This window comes from Pagrus pagrus (genome assembly GCF_965226575.1).
Source record: "Pagrus pagrus genome assembly, chromosome: 2".
NCBI lineage: Eukaryota > Metazoa > Chordata > Actinopteri > Spariformes > Sparidae > Pagrus > Pagrus pagrus.
Window position 1 is genome coordinate 2,831,688 of NC_140186.1, and position 20,043 is coordinate 2,851,730.

At 37.7% G+C, this 20,043-nt stretch overlaps 2 protein-coding genes across 2 annotated transcripts; one reads left to right on the forward strand and one right to left on the reverse strand.

Moving 5' to 3' along the window:
• The first annotated feature begins 7,022 nt into the window (after positions 1–7,022).
• Positions 7,023–11,609, forward strand: mrpl4 (mitochondrial ribosomal protein L4). Its single transcript, XM_084371747.1, has 9 exons — positions 7,023–7,241; positions 8,166–8,247; positions 8,378–8,549; positions 8,651–8,702; positions 10,111–10,228; positions 10,423–10,529; positions 11,017–11,126; positions 11,203–11,276; positions 11,450–11,609. The coding sequence occupies exons 1-9, from the start codon at positions 7,194–7,196 to the stop codon at positions 11,593–11,595; spliced, it is 909 nt and encodes a 302-aa protein (XP_084227873.1). The 5' UTR covers positions 7,023–7,193; the 3' UTR covers positions 11,596–11,609.
• A 105-nt stretch (positions 11,610–11,714) lies between these two features.
• On the reverse strand, positions 11,715–19,990 carry hyls1 (HYLS1 centriolar and ciliogenesis associated). The gene is made up of 12 exons (XM_084371719.1): positions 19,822–19,990; positions 18,660–18,798; positions 18,296–18,418; positions 18,083–18,156; positions 17,649–17,872; positions 16,905–16,960; positions 13,414–13,580; positions 13,244–13,289; positions 13,098–13,152; positions 12,880–12,961; positions 12,639–12,665; positions 11,715–11,904 (listed from the first exon to the last, which is right to left on the reverse strand). Exons 2-12 carry the CDS (start codon positions 18,760–18,762, stop codon positions 11,770–11,772), a joined length of 1,092 nt encoding a protein of 363 aa, XP_084227845.1. The 5' UTR covers positions 18,763–18,798; positions 19,822–19,990; the 3' UTR covers positions 11,715–11,769.
• Positions 19,991–20,043: the final 53 nt, after the last annotated feature.

The following is a 20,043-nucleotide window of genomic DNA, read 5'->3' on the forward strand; positions in this document are numbered from 1 at the left end:
TACGTTGCCTGAGAGGTAGGGGATAGTCTTTCAAGGACATCAGTGTATTCTGGATGGGAGTCGTTTACACATGGAAATTTGGTCTCATTGACAACTGTACGACAATCATTTACAATTGCACGGGGCAATTGTAAACAGAGCGCCGCGGCTTGCTATCTGAACGACACCATCGGTTAACATGGGGGCGCCAAAATGAAAATGACTCCACTCCTCGGCGCTTCGCAGCCGCGTCCTGTCTGAACCTGGCGTGATGGCTCGACTGGGATTTGAACCCAGGAAGAAGTGGGAATCATACCCCTAGACCATGTTTTTTTTCAGGTGCAAAATGAAGTGTATTTTTTCCAAGGTGAAATGTTTTATTCAATGTGAAACTTATTTTTTTTCACGGGGGAAATTTTCCTTCTTTTAAAAAGGTGTAAAAAAAAAAATTTCACATGATTTTTTTTACACCTTTAAAAGAAAAAACAATCACAGTGAAAAAGTGACTTTTTTTTTCAAGTTTAATTTTTTTTTTCAAGGTGAAAATGTTTCCTCAAGGTGAACACTTTTTTGAAGTTTAAAGTTTTTTTTTCAGGGTGAAATGTTTTTTAAAGGTGAAAATAATTTTTCTTTTTAAAGGTAGAAATAAATTTCACGGTGACAATTTTATTTTTCATGGTGGCTTTTATTTTTCACGGCAAGAATTCTATTAAGGTGAACTTTGTTTTTCAGGGTTTTTTTTAGCCTGTACAAAAACATTAGACATGAACTCCACATAATGGTAGAGGAAAAATAATAGGATCTTAAATAAATGATAATCCAAAAAATAAAATATTTTTCAAAGTTTAGTACTCACCCAACAGTTGACATATAGTTATTACTTTTATTTATTTGTTGGAAAGGTGCTTGTTATTTATTTTTTATTTTAAATTTCAACCAAGCTCATATACTGCGGTCACGCCAGCCGCCGATTGAAAAAGCCCCGTCAAGCCAGCCGCCGCTTAGTATCTGTTGCGCATCTATTACTGCAGTTTGGCCAAGTGCCCAACTTGGCCAAACTGGATGGGAAAGCAGTTTTTTATACCCGGTGCAACGGTTAAACATGAGGGAAATTATAGGTTTGCTGATATTTTCAATGGATTCTTGTTCAGAGTGATCCTGACTATCATTATGGAAAATATCAAGACATTTTACTGTATGGTTTTATAATAAATTCAATTCAAAATCCCTCCCAGTGTCAAAGTTCATCAATGCGAATGGATAATTTCCTGCTTTTCAAAAATGTATTAAAATTATTCCTTAAGAGGTTTGCTAATATTATCAATGGATCCTTGTTCACAGTGATCCTGACTATCACTATAGAACATATCAAGACATTTTACTGTATGGTTTTATAATAAATTCAATTTAAAATCCCTCCCAGTGTCAAAGTGCATACTGGCAAATGGATAATTTCCTGCTTTTCAAAAATTAATTTAAATTATTCTATAGGAGGTTTGCTAATATTTACAATGGATTCTTGTTCAGAGTGATCCTGACTATCATTATGGAAAATATAAAGACATTTTACTGTATGGTTTTATAGTAAATTCAATTCAAAATCCCTCCCAGTGTCAACGTGTATCATGGCGAATGAATAATTTCCTGCTTTTCAAAAATGTATTAAAATTATTCCTTAGGAGGTTTGCTAATATTTTCAATGGATTCTTGTTTACAGTGATCCTGACTATCATTATGGAAAATATCAAGACATTTTACTGTATGGTTTTATAATAAATTCAATTTAAAATCCCTCCCAGTGTCAAAGTGTATCATGGTGAATGAATAATTTCCTGCTATTCAAAAATGTATTAAAATTATTCCTTAAGAGGTTTGCTAATATTTTCAATGGATTCTTGTTCAGAGTGATCCTGACTATCATTATGGAGAATATCAAGACATTTTACTGTATGGTTTTATAATAAATTCAATTCAAAATCCCTCCCAGTGTCAAAGTTCATCAATGCGAATGGATAATTTCCTGCTTTTCAAAAATGTATTAAAATTATTCCTTAGGAGGTTTGCTAATATTTACAATGGATTCTTGTTCAGAGTGATCCTGACTATCATTATGGAAAATATAAAGACATTTTACTTTATGGTTTTATAGTAAATTCAATTCAAAATCCCTCCCAGTGTCAACGTGTATCATGGCGAATGAATAATTTCCTGCTTTTCAAAAATGTATTAAAATTATTCCTTAGGAGGTTTGCTAATATTTTCAATGGATTCTTGTTTACAGTGATCCTGACTATCATTATGGAAAATATCAAGACATTTTACTGTATGGTTTTATAATAAATTCAATTTAAAATCCCTCCCAGTGTCAAAGTGTATCATGGTGAATGAATAATTTCCTGCTATTCAAAAATGTATTAAAATTATTCCTTAAGAGGTTTGCTAATATTATCAATGGATCCTTGTTCACAGTGATCCTGACTATCACTATAGAACATATCAAGACATTTTACTGTATGGTTTTATAATAAATTCAATTCAAAATCCCTCCCAGTGTCAAAGTGCATACTGGCAAATGGATAATTTCCTGCTTTTCAAAAATTAATTTAAATTATTCTATAGGAGGTTTGCTAATATTTTCAATGGATTCTTGTTCAGAGTGATCCTGACTATCATTATGGAGAATATCAAGACATTTTACTGTATGGTTTTATAATAAATTCAATTCAAAATCCCTCCCAGTGTCAAAGTTCATCAATGCGAATGGATAATTTCCTGCTTTTCAAAAATGTATTAAAATTATTCCTTAGGAGGTTTGCTAATATTTACAATGGATTCTTGTTCAGAGTGATCCTGACTATCATTATGGAAAATATAAAGACATTTTACTTTATGGTTTTATAGTAAATTCAATTCAAAATCCCTCCCAGTGTCAACGTGTATCATGGCGAATGAATAATTTCCTGCTTTTCAAAAATGTATTAAAATTATTCCTTAGGAGGTTTGCTAATATTTTCAATGGATTCTTGTTTACAGTGATCCTGACTATCATTATGGAAAATATCAAGACATTTTACTGTATGGTTTTATAATAAATTCAATTTAAAATCCCTCCCAGTGTCAAAGTGTATCATGGTGAATGAATAATTTCCTGCTATTCAAAAATGTATTAAAATTATTCCTTAAGAGGTTTGCTAATATTATCAATGGATCCTTGTTCACAGTGATCCTGACTATCACTATAGAACATATCAAGACATTTTACTGTATGGTTTTATAATAAATTCAATTCAAAATCCCTCCCAGTGTCAAAGTGCATACTGGCAAATGGATAATTTCCTGCTTTTCAAAAATTAATTTAAATTATTCTATAGGAGGTTTGCTAATATTTACAATGGATTCTTGTTCAGAGTGATCCTGACTATCATTATGGAAAATATAAAGACATTTTACTGTATGGTTTTATAATAAATTCAATTTAAAATCCCTCCCAGTGTCAAAGTGTATCATGGTGAATGAATAATTTCCTGCTATTCAAAAATGTATTAAAATTATTCCTTAAGAGGTTTGCTAATATTTTCAATGGATTCTTGTTCAGAGTGATCCTGACTATCATTATGGAAAATATCAAGACATTTTACTGTATGGTTTTATAATAAATTCAATTCAAAATCCCTCCCAGTGTCAAAGTGCATACTGGCAAATGGATAATTTCCTGCTTTTCAAAAATTAATTTAAATTATTCTATAGGAGGTTTGCTAATATTTACAATGGATTCTTGTTCAGAGTGATCCTGACTATCATTATGGAAAATATAAAGACATTTTACTGTATGGTTTTATAGTAAATTCAATTCAAAATCCCTCCCAGTGTCAACGTGTATCATGGCGAATGAATAATTTCCTGCTTTTCAAAAATGTATTAAAATTATTCCTTAGGAGGTTTGCTAATATTTTCAATGGATTCTTGTTTACAGTGATCCTGACTATCATTATGGAAAATATCAAGACATTTTACTGTATGGTTTTATAATAAATTCAATTCAAAATCCCTCCCAGTGTCAAAGTGCATACTGGCAAATGAATAATTTCCTGCTTTTCAAAAATGTATTAAAATTATTCCTTAGGAGGTTTGCTAATATTTTCAATGGATTCTTGTTTACAGTGATCCTGACTATCATTATGGAAAATATCAAGACATTTTACTGTATGGTTTTATAATAAATTCAATTCAAAATCCCTCCCAGTGTCAAAGTGCATACTGGCAAATGGATAATTTCCTGCTTTTCAAAAATTAATTTAAATTATTCCATAGGAGGTTTGCTAATATTTACAATGGATTCTTGTTCAGAGTGATCCTGACTATCATTATAGAAAATATCAAGACATTTTACTGTACGGTTTTATAATAAATTCAATTCAAAATCCCTCCCAGTGTCAAAGTGCATACTGGCGAATGGCTAATTTCCTGCTTTTCAAAAATTAATTAGAATTATTCCATAGGAGGCTTGCTAATATTTACAATGGATTCTTGTTCACAGTGATCCTGACTATCATTATAGAAAATATCAAGACATTTTACTGTACGGTTTTATAATAAATTCAATTCAAAATTCCTCCCAGTTTCAAAGTGCATATTGGCTGGATACTGTCCTCATGATTTAAGACACAGGTTTGCTCATTTGTTTTCTTTATTGAAAACCCCAAGAAAGTCTTTAGTAACAAAAAATAAAATCCAACTTTCAAGCCCCCTTTCAAGTGTAAATCTCAGAAAGGGCTGCATCAACTGTACCAGTCCTGAAACCATATTAAAAGGCATGAATTTGGGGAATAAAGAGCAAGTCAACAGTAACCAACTCCAAAAGTGGAGGACAGGATGTTGACATGAGGAGAGAAATACACAAAGTTAGAGATAAAATCAACATATTGAACTCGATGAAGACTCAAAGTGTGTCACAGTAAACATACAGAATTGTTGAAATACACAAAGCAACAAACAATACAAACTAACAGAATACAGACGAGTGAGATCGGATGAAGCGATCAATGCACTAAAAAAGGACAAAACTGGGACATAATATACCATAAAAGAGACATTGATAGTGCTTATGAAACATTTATTACTTTGTTTAAGTCACTTTATGATAAAAACTGTCAAATCAAAGAATATAACAGAAAACAAATAGATACTAAATGTCCATGGATTAGAAAAGGGATTACAAAATGCCTGCAAAATAAAAAAATGCACTATACAGAGGTTTCATAAGACAGAGAACTAAAGATTCAGAAAATAAATACAAAAAGTACAAGAATAAGTTAACTTATATTATAAGAGCAAGCAAGAAAGATTATTATAAGAAATTATTAGATGATAACAAAAACAAAATATAAAAATAATATGGAGTATATTTAATGGTATTATCAGAAATGGCCCAGGGAAAACAAACTACCCTAAATATTTTATTGATAAGGACAAAGACAATTATAATATGGAGGATGTAGCTAACAGCTTTAATCATTTTTTTGTAAATGTTGGACCAGACCTGGGCAAACAAATCCATGATCCAGGGGCATCTGGAGAAACTCCTGAGAATGTATTGGAGACAAATCCCTATCATTATTATGATATTATTATTATAAAGAGAGTGAGTGTGAGTTCCTCCCCAGTAATCTTTCAGTGTACTATGGAGTGTGTTTAGGGAATTGAAAATGTTGCAGTGACGCTCAAAGACAAGGATCGCCTACAGCAACCTCCTAAGGAATGATTTTAATTAATTTTTGAAAAGCAGGAAATTATCCATTCGCCAGTATGCACTTTGATACTGGGAGGGATTTTGAATTGAATTTATTATAAAACCATACAGTAAAATGTCTTGATATTTTCCATAATGATAGTCAGGATCACTGTGAACAAGAATCAATTGAAAATATTAGCAAACCTCTTAAGGAATCATTTTAATATTTTTTTGAAATTGAGGATATTATCCATTCGCCTTGATGCACTTTGACACTGGGAGGGATTTTAAATTGAATTTATTATAAAACCATACAGTAAAATGTCTTGATATTTTCCATAATGATAGTCAGGATCACTGTTAACAAGAATCCATTGAAAATATTAGCAAACCTCCTAAGGAATAATTTTAATACATTTTTGAAAAGCAGGAAATTATCCATCCGCCTTCATGCACTTTGACACTGGGAGGGATTTTGAATTGAATTTATTATAAAACCATACAGTAAAATGTCTTGATGTGTTCTCTAGTGATAGTCAGGATCACTGTGAACAGGAATCCATTGAAAATATTAGCAAACCTCTTAAGGAATAATTTTAATACAATTTTGAAATTGAGGATATTATCCATTCGCCTTGATGCACTTTGACACTGGGAGGGATTTTAAATTGAATTTATTATAAAACCATACAGTGAAATGTCTTGATATGTTCTATAGTGATAGTCAGGATCACTGTGAACAAGAATCCATTGAAAATATCAGCAAACCTCTTAAGGGATCATTTTAATACAATTTTGAAATTGAGGATATTATCCATTCGCCTTGATGCACTTTGACACTGGGAGGGATTTTAAATTGAATTTATTATAAAACCATACAGTGAAATGTCTTGATATGTTCTATAGTGATAGTCAGGATCACTGTGAACAAGAATCCATTGAAAATATCAGCAAACCTATAATTTCCCTCATGTTTAACCGTTGCACCGGGTATAAAAACACTGCTTTCCCATCCATTTTGGCCAAGTCGGGCACCCGTACCGTAAGTGCAGTAATAGATGCGCAACAGATACTAAGCGGCGGCTGACTTGACGGGGCTTTTTTTAATTTACTATAAAACCATACAGTAAAATGTCTTGATATTTTCCATAATGATAGTCAGGATCACTGTGAACAGGAATCCATTGAAAATATTAGCAAACCTCTTAAGAAACATCACAGCTGACAGCTCGATGCTTCTGACCGTCGCTTAACAGTGACGTTTTGATGCGCTACGTCATCAACACGCGTCAACCCAGCTAACCGTCGCGCAACGGTTACGTTTGACGCGTACGTCATCAACGCGCGTCAACGCACCACACACGGAACCGCACCGCGACCTTTCCTGCAGCAGACACACACCGATCCCGTTTATAATGTGAATGGAAACTAATTGAGGAGTAAACTGTGTGTGTCTGCGCGCGTGTAAGAAAGGTGCGCCGACATGTTTCGCTGCTGTGTGGTAGTTTGTGGCAGAGGAGCCGTGAGGAGGGTGAGTGACAGTTAGCCTGCAGCGGATTAGCATCACAGTTACATTAACGTGGTGACTGACAGTCATGACTCCGGCTGTTATGAGCCCAGTTACAGGGTGTGTTGTTTTTCTAACCACCTGACAGCTACAGCTGATATAGATATTTATTTCCACTGATGACCTCAACATCTGACTCGTTAATGTCTAATAATGATGAATCTGAGTGCTTTTCAGGGAGAGAATATGAAGAAGAGGAGCAGCTGAATCTTCATCAATATGATCAAGAATAAGAGTTAAACCACGAGATGCTAAATGTTTTAATTAGTCCTGAGAAAGAACATGACAGTTTGGGCTATCAAGATTATTTTAACTACAGATTAATCATCTATTATTTCTTTTATATCAATATTTTCTCTTGTCCCTGTAAAGCACGTGTAGCTTTGTTAATAATGCTGGAAAAAAATTTCCCAAAGCTGAAGTGATATATATCAAAATATTCCAATCATAATGATTAAAAACAGAGAAAAGGAGCAAATCCTCACTTCCTTTTTTAACAGTTTTCCTGATAAAGTGCTTAAATCGTTTTGCCAAATTGCTGCAGATTCATTTTCTGACAATCGATTAATATAATAAAAATAATTGTTTTAGTGCTGAAGTCAGTTATGAAGTAAAAGCAGATATTTGAAGGCTACATCGTATAAAAGTTTTCACGTTTGATTTTTTGACACAATAAGAAAGAAATCACTGCGAATGATCGTCGCTCGAGGCTTCAGTAACTTATGATCGTGGTGTGTCTTTATTTTACCACGTGTCCACCTGTAGGAAATGTAAAGGTGGCTTCACTGTAGTTAATCAGAGTGCAGTGCTGGATTAAGACACCATCAGAGGGTTTGGCAGTGTTTTTCTCTCCAGCTGCTCCACTAACCAGAAGCTCTCTCCCCTCAGTTCGCCTCGTCGTTCGCTGGTGAGAGCGCTCTGCCTCCAAATCTACTGCTGCCTACGAACCTGGTGGATCCCGCCAGATTAAGTAAGTCAAAACAACTGACTTCTGTTCATATGAATTCAATCTAAACTTGTTGGCTGTGTGTTGCTGCTGTTGTTGTAAAGTGTGCATTATTATCGAGTCATCCGTCACTGACTGCTCTCCCCTCCTGCAGAGCGTCCTCCTCCTCCTGCGGACAGCTCCCTGCCCGTCCTGAGGAAGTGCGATGCCGTCGTTCCCGCTCACCTGAGCCCCGTCCACACGTGGGTGGAGACCCTGGAGAGCCGGGACGGCGAGCCGGTGGGCTTGGCTCAGCTCCACCCGGATGTCTTCGCAGTGCCTCCAAGGTAGAGATGAGCTCATATTGTCAAACGCTTCGATATGAAGACTGGAAAGGAGAGTGTGTTAAATGTATGGAGTGTTAATCAGTTGTGTGTTCTCCTCTCAGGCTCGATATTCTCCATGCGGTGGAAACTTGGCAGAGAAATTTCAAAAGAATTGTGAGTCATCACTTATTTTTAGATGCTGTAATTTCTGTTTCTTCATGTAATGTTAGATGTATTTGGTGGGGGGGGTTTAGTACGGAAGCCCTGAAGGGCAAGTGAAGAAACTCTTTGTCTGGAGCTCTGATCTGGTTTTCTCTCTTGTGTTTATGAGAACTTGGGAACAGTTTTACCAGGATAATCTTTCTAAGCTCCTTCATCTTTTTCCACCTGTGAAAACAGGCGAAAAACATTTTCTCCAATTTTTTTTTTCATGTGTGAAACAGTGAATCTTTTTCATGGTGAATTTTTTTTTCAAGGTGAAATTTTTTTTCAAGATGAATTTTTTTTTCAAGGTGAATTTTTTTTTCAAGATGAATTTTTTTTTCAAGGTGAATTTTTTTTTCAAGGTGAATTTTTTTTTCATGGTGAATTTTTTTTTCAAGATGAATTTTTTTTCCAAGGTGAATTTTTTTTTCAAGGTGAATTTTTTTTCAAAGGCGATTTTTTTTTTTCAAGGTGATTTTTTTTTTCAAGGCAATTTTTTATTTCAGGGTAAAAAAAAAAAAATTCAGGGTGAAATTTTTTTTTCCAAAGTGAAGACTCTCCTGCCAAAACGTACTGCTCACTTAGTTTAACATAAAAAAATCTCCTGGAAAAATAATTTAAAATCACTTTGTTTCTCACCTGAAATAAATTGAAAAAATTCCAATATTTTTTTTCCCAACTCAGTTTCACACATGACAACATTGCGTTTTCATTGGTTTAAATTTTTGAATTTTTTTTTCAAGATGAAATTTTTTTTCAAGGTGATTTTTTTTTTGAAGGTGAAATTGATATCGAGATGAATTTTTTTTCCAAATTGATTTTTTTTTTTTTTTTTCAGGGCGAATTTTTCTTTTTTTGGGGGGGTGTTCCACCCGTGACACATTCCCGGCCAAAAGACAAAAAAAACCTGCTAACACACAGTTAATGTATCTTGTGAGAAATCATGAAAACACGAATGTCTTTATTCCTAATTAGAACATGAGGTAGTCGTGCTCTTCAGCCTCTTGTGGTCAAAATGAGTATTACACTTTACACACCTTACAAAAAAGACTCCTGCCAAAGCGTACTGCTCTCACACATGGCAACATTTCTTTTTCATTGGTTTCAATTTTTGAATTTTTTTTTCAAGGTGATTTTATTTTTTTCATCCACCAGTTCTCAGTCATAAATAGAGAGAGAAAACAATTTAGCTCAGACTACATTACAGGCTGAAACCCAACCAGGTTCAATGCAACCTGTGTTTTCTGAATGATAAACTGTTTCTGACATCAGTCAGCATGAGCAGTGAGAATCGTGGCTGAACACAACAGAAGGTCACACACAGGATCTCGGACGTGACGCAATGATGGCTTGACTGATCTTTGTTTTGATCCGTCAGAGCCACGCCAACACAAAGGTCAGGTCGGAGGTCAGAGGGGGAGGCAAGAAACCATGGAAACAGAAAGGAAGCGGACGAGCGCGTCACGGAAGCATCAGATCACCGTTATGGAGAGGAGGTGACCACATTGTTTTTCTCTCCATTCGTCTGCTTCATGTGTTTTCAATCTTTTATTCAGATGTAAATGAATTCTGTTTCAGTCTGTCGTCTTCTGAAGTGACACAAATCAGATCTGTGACAGAAATCTGATGTTTCCACCTCAGTGGTTTGATCTGGAGGTCAGAGGTCTGACAGCTGATGTGTTTCTCTCAGGTGGGGTGGCTCACGGACCCAGAGGACCGACCAGTTACTACTACATGTTACCCATGAAGGTTCGAGTGCTCGGACTCAAAGTGGCTCTGAGCTCCAAGATGGCTCAGGTAACTCAGGACAGTCCCTGAAAACAAATCAGCTTTAACTCCTTCAGTTCTGTGTGAAATTAATATTTTATTAGTTTTCAGAGGCCTAAAAAAATATCAGTTCAAAATACTTAAAAAAGGCAAATGCGAGATATGGACAGAAATCGAGTAGGGCTTCGATATTTTGTTTAATCAATGAATCTGGAGATTATTTAGATTAAAAGATTTATTTTCAAGGTGAATTGAAATTGTAAGTGAAAAATAGTTGTTTGTTCTGTCCGACCTGCAGCCCACATCCTGAATATAATCAGTTTACTGTCAGATCAGACAACAGACAAAATCTTCACAGTTCAGAAGCTTTTTACACTTTTTTTTTTTTTTACCCAAAACTGAAGCGATCAAAATAATCAGTCAAAATAATTCAGCTCGTTTCAGCTCTAATCTTTTTCTTTTTTTTAACTTGAAGTGTTGACCTGCACGTTGAACAGAATATTGTGTATCTTCTCAGGACTACCTTCACATCGTGGACTCTCTGAACATCCCCACTCCTGACTCCCAGTACCTGCTGGAGCTCATCAAACAGAGACACTGGGGACAGTCGGTGCTAATAGTCGACGTGTGAGTGCGACTTAAATAAAAACGTGTATTTCCTCTGCGGTTCGCTCAGTGCTGAAGTTGTTCTTGTTGCTTTCAGAGCTGAAGAGATTCCTGAAAACATCCTTCAGGCGACAGCAAGTTTGAAGACGGTCAACATTATTCCAGCCATCGGTAAGTTGACACGCAGCACCTCTGCAGCTAAACTAAAACTTTTTGAAATGTAACACTAAATTTTAAAGCTACCTATAACTGCTTAACCATAATTTAAGATCACTAGATTTTTTGTGTGTAATCCTGCTGACAACCCAACCGACCAACCAACGGACACGTCTCTTCTCCGTCAGGTCTGAATGTCCACAGCCTGCTGAAACATGAAGCGGTCGTCCTCACGCTGGACACGATCAAGTTTCTGGAAGACAAGCTGCTCTGGCACGACGAGCGCTACACACCTCTGTACCCGTTCAAACTGCCCTACTCGGACCTCCCGTAGAGGACACGAACCAGCTGTAATATATTCACTGACTGCAGTGAGACAGATGTTTTCTTTATGTGTTTATTATGTAAAAAACAAGTCATCAATAAATAATGCCAATGAAAAAAAAAAAAAAAAAACATTGCAAAGTTTTATTAAAAGTATCTAAAAGGCATGTGGAGAACAAAAGGCCTAAAATCGATGGCTGTATTTGTACGGGACGAGTCCATGAGCCAGATCGTTCCTGATCTCCCAGCGCAGCGCCGAGCGCCTCTTATCTGTTGGCACGATGTAGGTGTTGGGCAGGTAAACTCTCCGAGGCTTCGGCTGCAACACAACAACACAAGACTTAATGGACCTCGACAGTGAGTCCCTGCTGAAAACTGTCAGACGTGTTCAGGCTCATTTATGCTCCACGTTACATACAGATCCGTTCTACATAGTGTGGTCAGATTGTTCAAGTGAGACAAAAGGAGGAAGTCATAAAAATGGTGGAGCTTTTTGAGGAGAGGTCATCAGTTAGTGAGTTTTAAGCATCATTAACATCCGTCTGTATGTTGCTCTGCAAGGGGACAGAGACAAAGTGAACAGCTGGGAGGAGATTGGACAGGAAGTAAGTGGGAGGCCTAAACGGCGCCCTCTAGTGGTTGTATTGCCTAACATCCATACCAACGTGAAGGATGCATGGAAGAAACGTGGGCAGCCACTGTTGTATCGTTTGAAACAGATCTATTTTCGAACATAAATGAGCCTTTAGTCCACAGAAACGATGGGAGACGTTTGTGTTACATTTACACGTTTGTTGTCGCACTGTACAGACTGAGGTTTGAGAGACAGATGATCGGAGCAGTGATATTTCTGTCTTGTAAAGTTGTTGTTTGGATACAAATGAAAGCAGGTGAACATGCGTTGCTGTTGAAAGATCTTTCGTCATGAGTTCTTAAAGGAGCGCAGAATAGTTCTGATCACTGTTTTATATTGGTGTAGATGTGACAACAAAGATTTGTCAATAAAAAACATGATACATACGGCTTGAGGAGAATATTTGGGAGAGTACTTACTGGTGGAGGCTGGTACGCAAGTCGTTCCTGAAATCAAAGGAAAACTTTTTAAAGCAAAACCTACAAAAGTTGTAACTTGAACATCTGAAGACAGCAGATAGTAGAGAAGTGTATGACTTCCATGATAAGTGTCAAAACTGAACACTGTGGAGAATCATGAAGTACGACTGCAGCCGACACTAAGAGGAGAGCTTCCAGGTAAATATTTGGACACAATATTTGTACAGAAGTAGTTTCACACCTTTATCTCCAGGCGGACGGCTTTTCTGTCCTGCTCTCCAGGAAGTTTAAACATGTCCCACAGCTGCTTATACTGGAAATACCTGCAGAGACGAGGAAACCACCCGACCAAACACGTCAACTGTCAGACTGAATGTGAATCGAGGAAGACAAATGTTTGTGTTTCTTGTGGATCGAGTTAATTTATGTTTCCCAGGCAGGAGTCTGTTTGTAACTCACTTGGCCACTGGGTCTGTCTTCTTTCTTGGTTGCTGATTCACCACCGGTCGGATGACTGAAACAAACATTTGTTGATGAATTATAAAACAGTTCAGTGTCATTAAAACAATAATAAGACTTGGTACATTAGGTCTGTGTTGACTTACAGGACTTGTGTTTGGGCTTGATGTCACCGGCTCTTTGAGCTCGAGTCTGTGCAAACAGGAACGACAGTAAACCGACGAGTTGGTGACAATCAAAGACATTAAATCAGCTCCAACTCTTCAGACTTTGTTCTGTACCCGACACAAACAATCTGGGAGACTACATTACCCACCATGCCTCTTATGTAGGATTCGAAGGCGCTCATAGGGACTCCGTCTGACTCCGAGCTCTGGGTGTCGCTCTGACCGGTCACGTCTTCGGTCTCCGTCTCAAAGTCGTGTTGAGCCGACGTGGACAAATTAAGGTCCGCCAGTCGCTCCTCCAGACTGCTCGCTGCGTCTGCACACACACGCACACGCACACACACACACACACACACACACACACACACACACACACACACACACACACACACACACACACACACACCACAATCAGAGAGATCATCAGGATTTGTTCTTCAATACAAACAGAAGTTAATCAATCGGATCAGTTTTCCAGCAGGTGAGAGGACTCAGACCAGTAAACTAAAGTCATAAAGTTGCTTCAGATGTTTATTGTTTACTGCTCGATCTATAATTTGGGGAAAACTCACATTACACATGTTAAAAAGGAAAAGTCATCTCTTCCCTCCATGCTGATATAAAGTCAGATGAAGTCTCGTAGTCCACAAAACATTTCTGGAGCTTCACAGTAAAACAGAGTTGCAGCATTCTGCTAAACAACTGAAGTAGCTGGAGACAGCATGGAGAAATGTTTTGTGGACTACGAGACTTCACCTGACTTTACATCAGCATGGAGGGAGAACTGTTCCTTTAAGCATTTAATAGTTGCCTGTTAGTATGCATATTAGTGACAAATTGGCTCTTTATTAGTCATTATAGAGCACTAATTAGTTTCCCTCTATAACCTCGTAATTATTGATAGTAGGACCGGGCGACGTATACAATATATATGTCGTCTCGTGATAGGAGACAGTTTATCATCTAAGAGTTTGTAAATCGTGTTGTGAAAGTGTCTGTTTCTGGTTCGACAGTAACATGTTGTAATTTTTTTAACTCACTAGACACATTTTTGATAACCTTTTAAATTTGAATAATCTGATTTGGGTTAATATTTTGTGAAAGTACAAATACTCATCCCAAAAATATTGTCTCAATATTGAGGTATTTAGTCAAATATCATGACATTTGATTTTGTAGTCCAGTTAAAACATTTATGAAATGCTTTTAGGGTAGATTTCAAAATATCGAGACATACAGTATGTTGTTTATGCGACATGGCTTACAAATATCGCAGTTATTATTTTAAGGCCATATCGCCCAGAAGGAAAGGAAGTTATTGTACATGAATTAAGATCTTAATAGACTTTGACCAGTAAAGGTGGTAGTCACATAGAAATAGTCATTCTGTCTGAACACTTCATAAATACAGAAAACTGAATGTGTTAATAATGTTGGAAGAAAAACAAATGGCTCGACTGTTGTCCTTTAACATCCTGATACTAACGATGTGAACAGACAGACGGCATTAATATCTCAAACGGTGAGACAGGAACCCGTTTACCCTTCTTCGGTCTCAGGTTTCCTTCCCACTCCTCACACATCTCGTCAAACGTCATCTGGCTGAAATTCACTTTGGAGTCGATGAACTTTATGTCTTTGTTGCTCGAAGACTCGTCCGGATCAGACTCCACTTTGTCCTCTGGTTCTTCGAGGTCCTGCGTTTCTTCTTCTCCTACTCTTTCATATTGTTTCAGCCCTCCAACATCAACACTGTGACCCTCCAAACGCTTCTCGTCCAGCAGGAGTTTGTCTTCAGCTACAGAGGCGTGCTGTTGCTCCTCTGCTGTTGCATTTGTCGCCTCATTTTCACACGCTGCATGTAGATCTTCAAATTTCTCCTCATCCGCCGGTTCTTCATCGTCTTCTGGTTTCATGTGTGTGATGTCCACCTCTTCATTCAGACCATCATCATCATCATCATCATCACAACACACCACGTTAGCTTCAGGCTCAGGGTCGTCTAACACGCTCAGTGGACGAGTCCCGCTGTAGTCCACCTCTGTGGGTTCGATGTCAAACCCGCCGAAGCTGCAAAGCGACCGGTCGTCATCTTCATCGTCTTTGGTCTCGGACAGATCTCCTCGACTGTCCTGATCAAACTCTGTGATGGTGTGGTCGTCTCTGTAGTCTCCTCCCTCCTGCTCCTCCAGTCTGTAGGTGCCGTAGCCGGAGGTCATCAGACTCGGAGCTGGACTGTCACAACTGCTGCTACAGTTTTCTTCTTCTTCTTCCTCTTCCTCCTCTTCTTCTTCTTTTTCTCCTACTTTCTCATCATCTTCTTCTTCCTTCTCTTCTGCTTCTTCTTCTCCTGCTTGTCCTTGTTCTTCCTCATCTTCCTCTCCTTCTGTTTCTCCTACTTCACCTTCTTCTTCCTCCTCCTCCTCTTCTGCTTCTTCTTCTTCATCTTCTCCTACTTTCTCATCATCTTCTTCTTCTTCTTCCTCTTCTGCTTCTCCTTCTCCTGCTTGTCCTTGTTCTTCCTCATCTTCCTCTCCATCTCCTTCTGTTTCTCCTGGTTCTCCTACTTCACCTTCTTCTTCTTCGTCATCATCTTCCTCTTCATCATAATCACCATCACCATCATAATCATCATCATCATCATCGCTTCCACCTTCCAGACTCTCCTCGCTCATGTTGTCCTCACTCAGCTCAGGCTTGTCTTCCCCTGAAGCCTCCTGCAGAGACTCCTCAGCAGCGACAACAGGTTTGGAGTTTTCCTCGCTGATCACTCGCTCAACCTCCACCTTCTTCTTCTCCTCCTCTTCCTCGTCTGCCTCGCGCTCTCCATCGGACCAAAAAGAAGAGTTGAGAGAACTCTTGTCACCGTCACTTTCGTCGTCAAACCGATTGTTGTACATTTTGTACATGGTGGCGACTCTTTCTCCTGCTGAGGTGAGTGATGTGTGGAGGCAGAGGGCTTAAGGAGAGAGCTAAGAGGATTAAAGCTGATATCCAGGAGCTTCACCCTCCTCTCGAAACAGAAACAGCTCCAGCTGCTGGTGACCAAAGGCATTACATCTCTGTGTCTTTGTGTTTATTCCCTGTTTTTATTTGATCCCACGATATTTTATCTCACGGCTGGTTTCCATTTAAGAGAAACGTGACAATAAAGATTTAAAGCGAACTTTTAACGTGATTTTTCTTTTCCTAATTTGTTACTTTGTGGTTCTTATTTTCAGCAAAATCCTATAAAATAAACAGTTAAAATAACTTATCATTAAAGGATGATATTGGGGTATTTGAAATGCTGGATCTCCAACTTTAGCACACGGAGTCAGCATCATTAAAACATATTATCAGGGAGCTTATACTCGTTTTAATTCTTTGTTTTATTAAGTTTTACTTCAGTACTTTTCTTTTATGTGACTGTTATTGGAGTTACCTTCTTTGTGCCGTTTCCATGAATTGTCTTTTGTGACCTTAAAGTCCTGAATTAATAATATTCTATAATGATTTTATAATTTGTTGATGTTGTGTGAAGCACTTTGTAACCTGAGTCTGATTTAAAGTGATCTTTAAATCAAGATCATTATTAATATTATAGAACGAAATCTCTAAACAGATGATCAGAAGTTAATAACTGTGTCACTGTCACTACCTGAGTCTTCACTGTAGACGGATTCATCGCAGACGAGAGTTTGTCCTTTATGTTTCCTGGTGATGGAAAAAGAAAAAACACCATTATTGTTACATTTGCAGCAGAGATGATGAAGAACGAAGGTCCAGTTCCAGCCGTCACAGAGGACTCGTTCCCGGCCTGATCCACTGATGACAAAATATATTGTTTTAGATTTATTTTTCAGACAGTTGTTGTTATCCTCGTGCAGCGTGTGAGTCAGTGAGCAATTATTTTGTAAGTTTTCAGTTTACATTTGTGTCTTTTTCAATGTGTCACACATTCCCTGTTTCTGTTAACTCCTGCTGAAATTAATCATGTAAACACAGTCATCAAGTGTTTCACAGTTTCTTTTGTTTTATGCTTTTCACTGTCTGTAAATATTATTTTTTCCCCGCTATTATTCTGTCTCACAGGTCTACATTTATTTTCCTCTTTTCTTTAAAATCTTTAGTGAACTGAATTTGGCAGACGAGCCATTTTAAACTGAATCAGAAATATCTAAACTACTTTGTTTGACCATGATGCACTTGATTTAAACACATTCAGGTCATTGATTGCAGTCAGACACTTGATGTTTTGTCTGTTTTTATAACCCACTCATGAGAGAAACAATATTTCATTCTGCTCTTTTTTAAAGATCAAATGTAAAAAAAATTCAACCTGAAACGTGACAAATAAACAAATAAATGAATGATTGAAACAACAGCTGAAGATTAAAATTACCTCAGGACTTTCCTCTTGATGAAGCGTCTGTCCTGGGTGTCAGGAGAGGATGTGTAGCTGTCAGTGAACGGTGGGTCGAGGGTGTCGTCCGGATCCGGTTCCACCTGCAGCCTGCTGGGAGCACCTGGAGGCAGCTGGTGCCTCGGAGCCACTGAGTGCCGAGCATACGGGTCGAAGTGTCTCCGCTGCTGTCCATAGTCTCTGTTCTGACTGGTGGTGGGCACCTGTGTTAAATCATACATAGAATGAATCAACATGTGTCTGATTAAGATTAAAGTGTGACGATTTCAATATTTGTTTGTCCAGTTGAAATGTGGAGATTTGCAGAGATTTCAGAAAAAACAACACAAATATAATAGAAATAATAATGTGTATTGTAATATAGCCTTAAAAACACTGCACTATTATTTAAGGCCCTGGTGGTTAACACTTACCTCTCTGTTATAGTCCGACGGTCCAGCATGTAAGAAAAACCCTTCACCAGAGTTTCCAAAGTAGTGCTGACCAACTGTGAAGAAAAACACATCATTCACCAGATAACACACAGGCGAATCTGACATTGTTGTGACTGATGTGCTTTTTTTTTTTGGATAAAGGTGTTATTAACATGTAGTTCTTATTATCCCGCAGTAAGACATGTCCCTGACCTTTCTCTTTGGTGTAGGCAGGAGGACTCGGCCGAGAAGTGGCTGTCTGAGACTCGGCTGTGTTTGTCTGAGGGGGCGAGGCGAGGCTTCTCCCTCGTCCACGTTGAATCAGTTCATCAACACCTGACATAACACAAAGAGAAGCTGTGATCCTTTAGGACGAGGGAAAACCTGAAAATCACCACTGTTGACGTTTTTCTGGTCTTCAGTCTTTCGTTGAGATATAATCATTGAAGAGTCTGACAACAATATGTTGACATGTAATTATTTTTTAACATCCACAACATTCACGGTCTCAAACAAGCTGAAAAACACAAGTCAGGCTTGGATGGAGGCAGAGAAGATGGATGTTTAAGGGTCTCACCTTGCTTGACTTCGTGCACCCTGTGAACTGGTATATTTCTGTAGCCCATGACTGCCAGTTGTCCTTGAATTTCCTCCTCTGTGAAATCCAGGATGTCCATCATGTCCTTCGGTTTCGAGTCAGTGAGGTAGCATGAATCCTGAAGGGGGGAAAGGAGGAATGAGGCGACTTGTAGGTGGTTTGATGTGGGTGTTTTTTGAGTTTATGCTTCAAGGATTTCATTTTGGCTTCCATAATTTTATTGTTTTATGTCTTTAGTATTTTGATACCACATTTGGAAATAATTACACTTTTTGTGTTTTGTGAATATTTTTGGTCAACTTGTATTACATATCCCAATAACCCTAACTAAGTCTGGGTATTCTCAATTTAGCATTGTTTGGATTCAGTAAGTTTCTAAGATAAAAAATTGGATAAAAATCAATGTCAAAAAAGATATATGTTATAAACAGTCAACCTTAATTCATACAATATAAACACCTCTCAGCTGTGAGACATGAAAACTCAACAGCACCACAAACTACAGCCGCCAAAATGACAATAAAGTTGAATCAGCACTTTCTAAAACAGACTGAACACGTTTAACTTTGATGGAGGTAGCATACACTGCAGAGCTGTTGTTTTAATTAGCTGACAATCAAGTGCAAATCAACAAATAACGAGCAGACGGTTGTTTCAAAGCGAACCCCATTCACTCAAGCGACAATTTTACAAACTGGTAAACTGTTAGATTAAGTAAGAATGACCGTATCTAAATGCTTAATATGACACAAAGCCTATATGATGATCTCACTAAAAGCTGAAACATGTTAAATTAATCGCCACTAAATGTTGGTACTTGATATAAAAGTATAGTTAGCTAGCAACGTTAGTACTATACGAGCGTTGAACCCATTTCCAGCCAAATACAATTAGCTAGTTGTGGCTCATGACGGGCCGATTTTACCAGTAGATTATAGACTTTAAGTTGGCTAAAAGTTTAGTTAATAAATGCAGTTTAACAGTTTTTTATAAGCAAGCCGATCTTAAAGTGACAGATTTCTGAAGAGGGTTCGGTATATCCTTCTCAAACGCAAGCTAGGCTAACGCTATAGCAGCAAAACAAGCAGTAAATATGAGCAATGTTAGCTACAAACGGACGTTTAATGTGTTTGTTTCTCACCTGAGAGAGGGCTGTGGCTGTTACAGTGAATCCATTAAAGAAACATTAAAGGTGAAGTGTGCTGGTACTGGTCGTGTTGTCTTGTTTATAGGTCCACAAACGCAGCACCAAGACAACAGTCGGCCGTTAACGGGCTTTGAAAACGACGCCTCGAAGAAAACTTCCGGTCTTTTTCTTCTTCGTTGTTCTTATTAGCGGTTGTCATTCTGGTAGTCTAGCGCC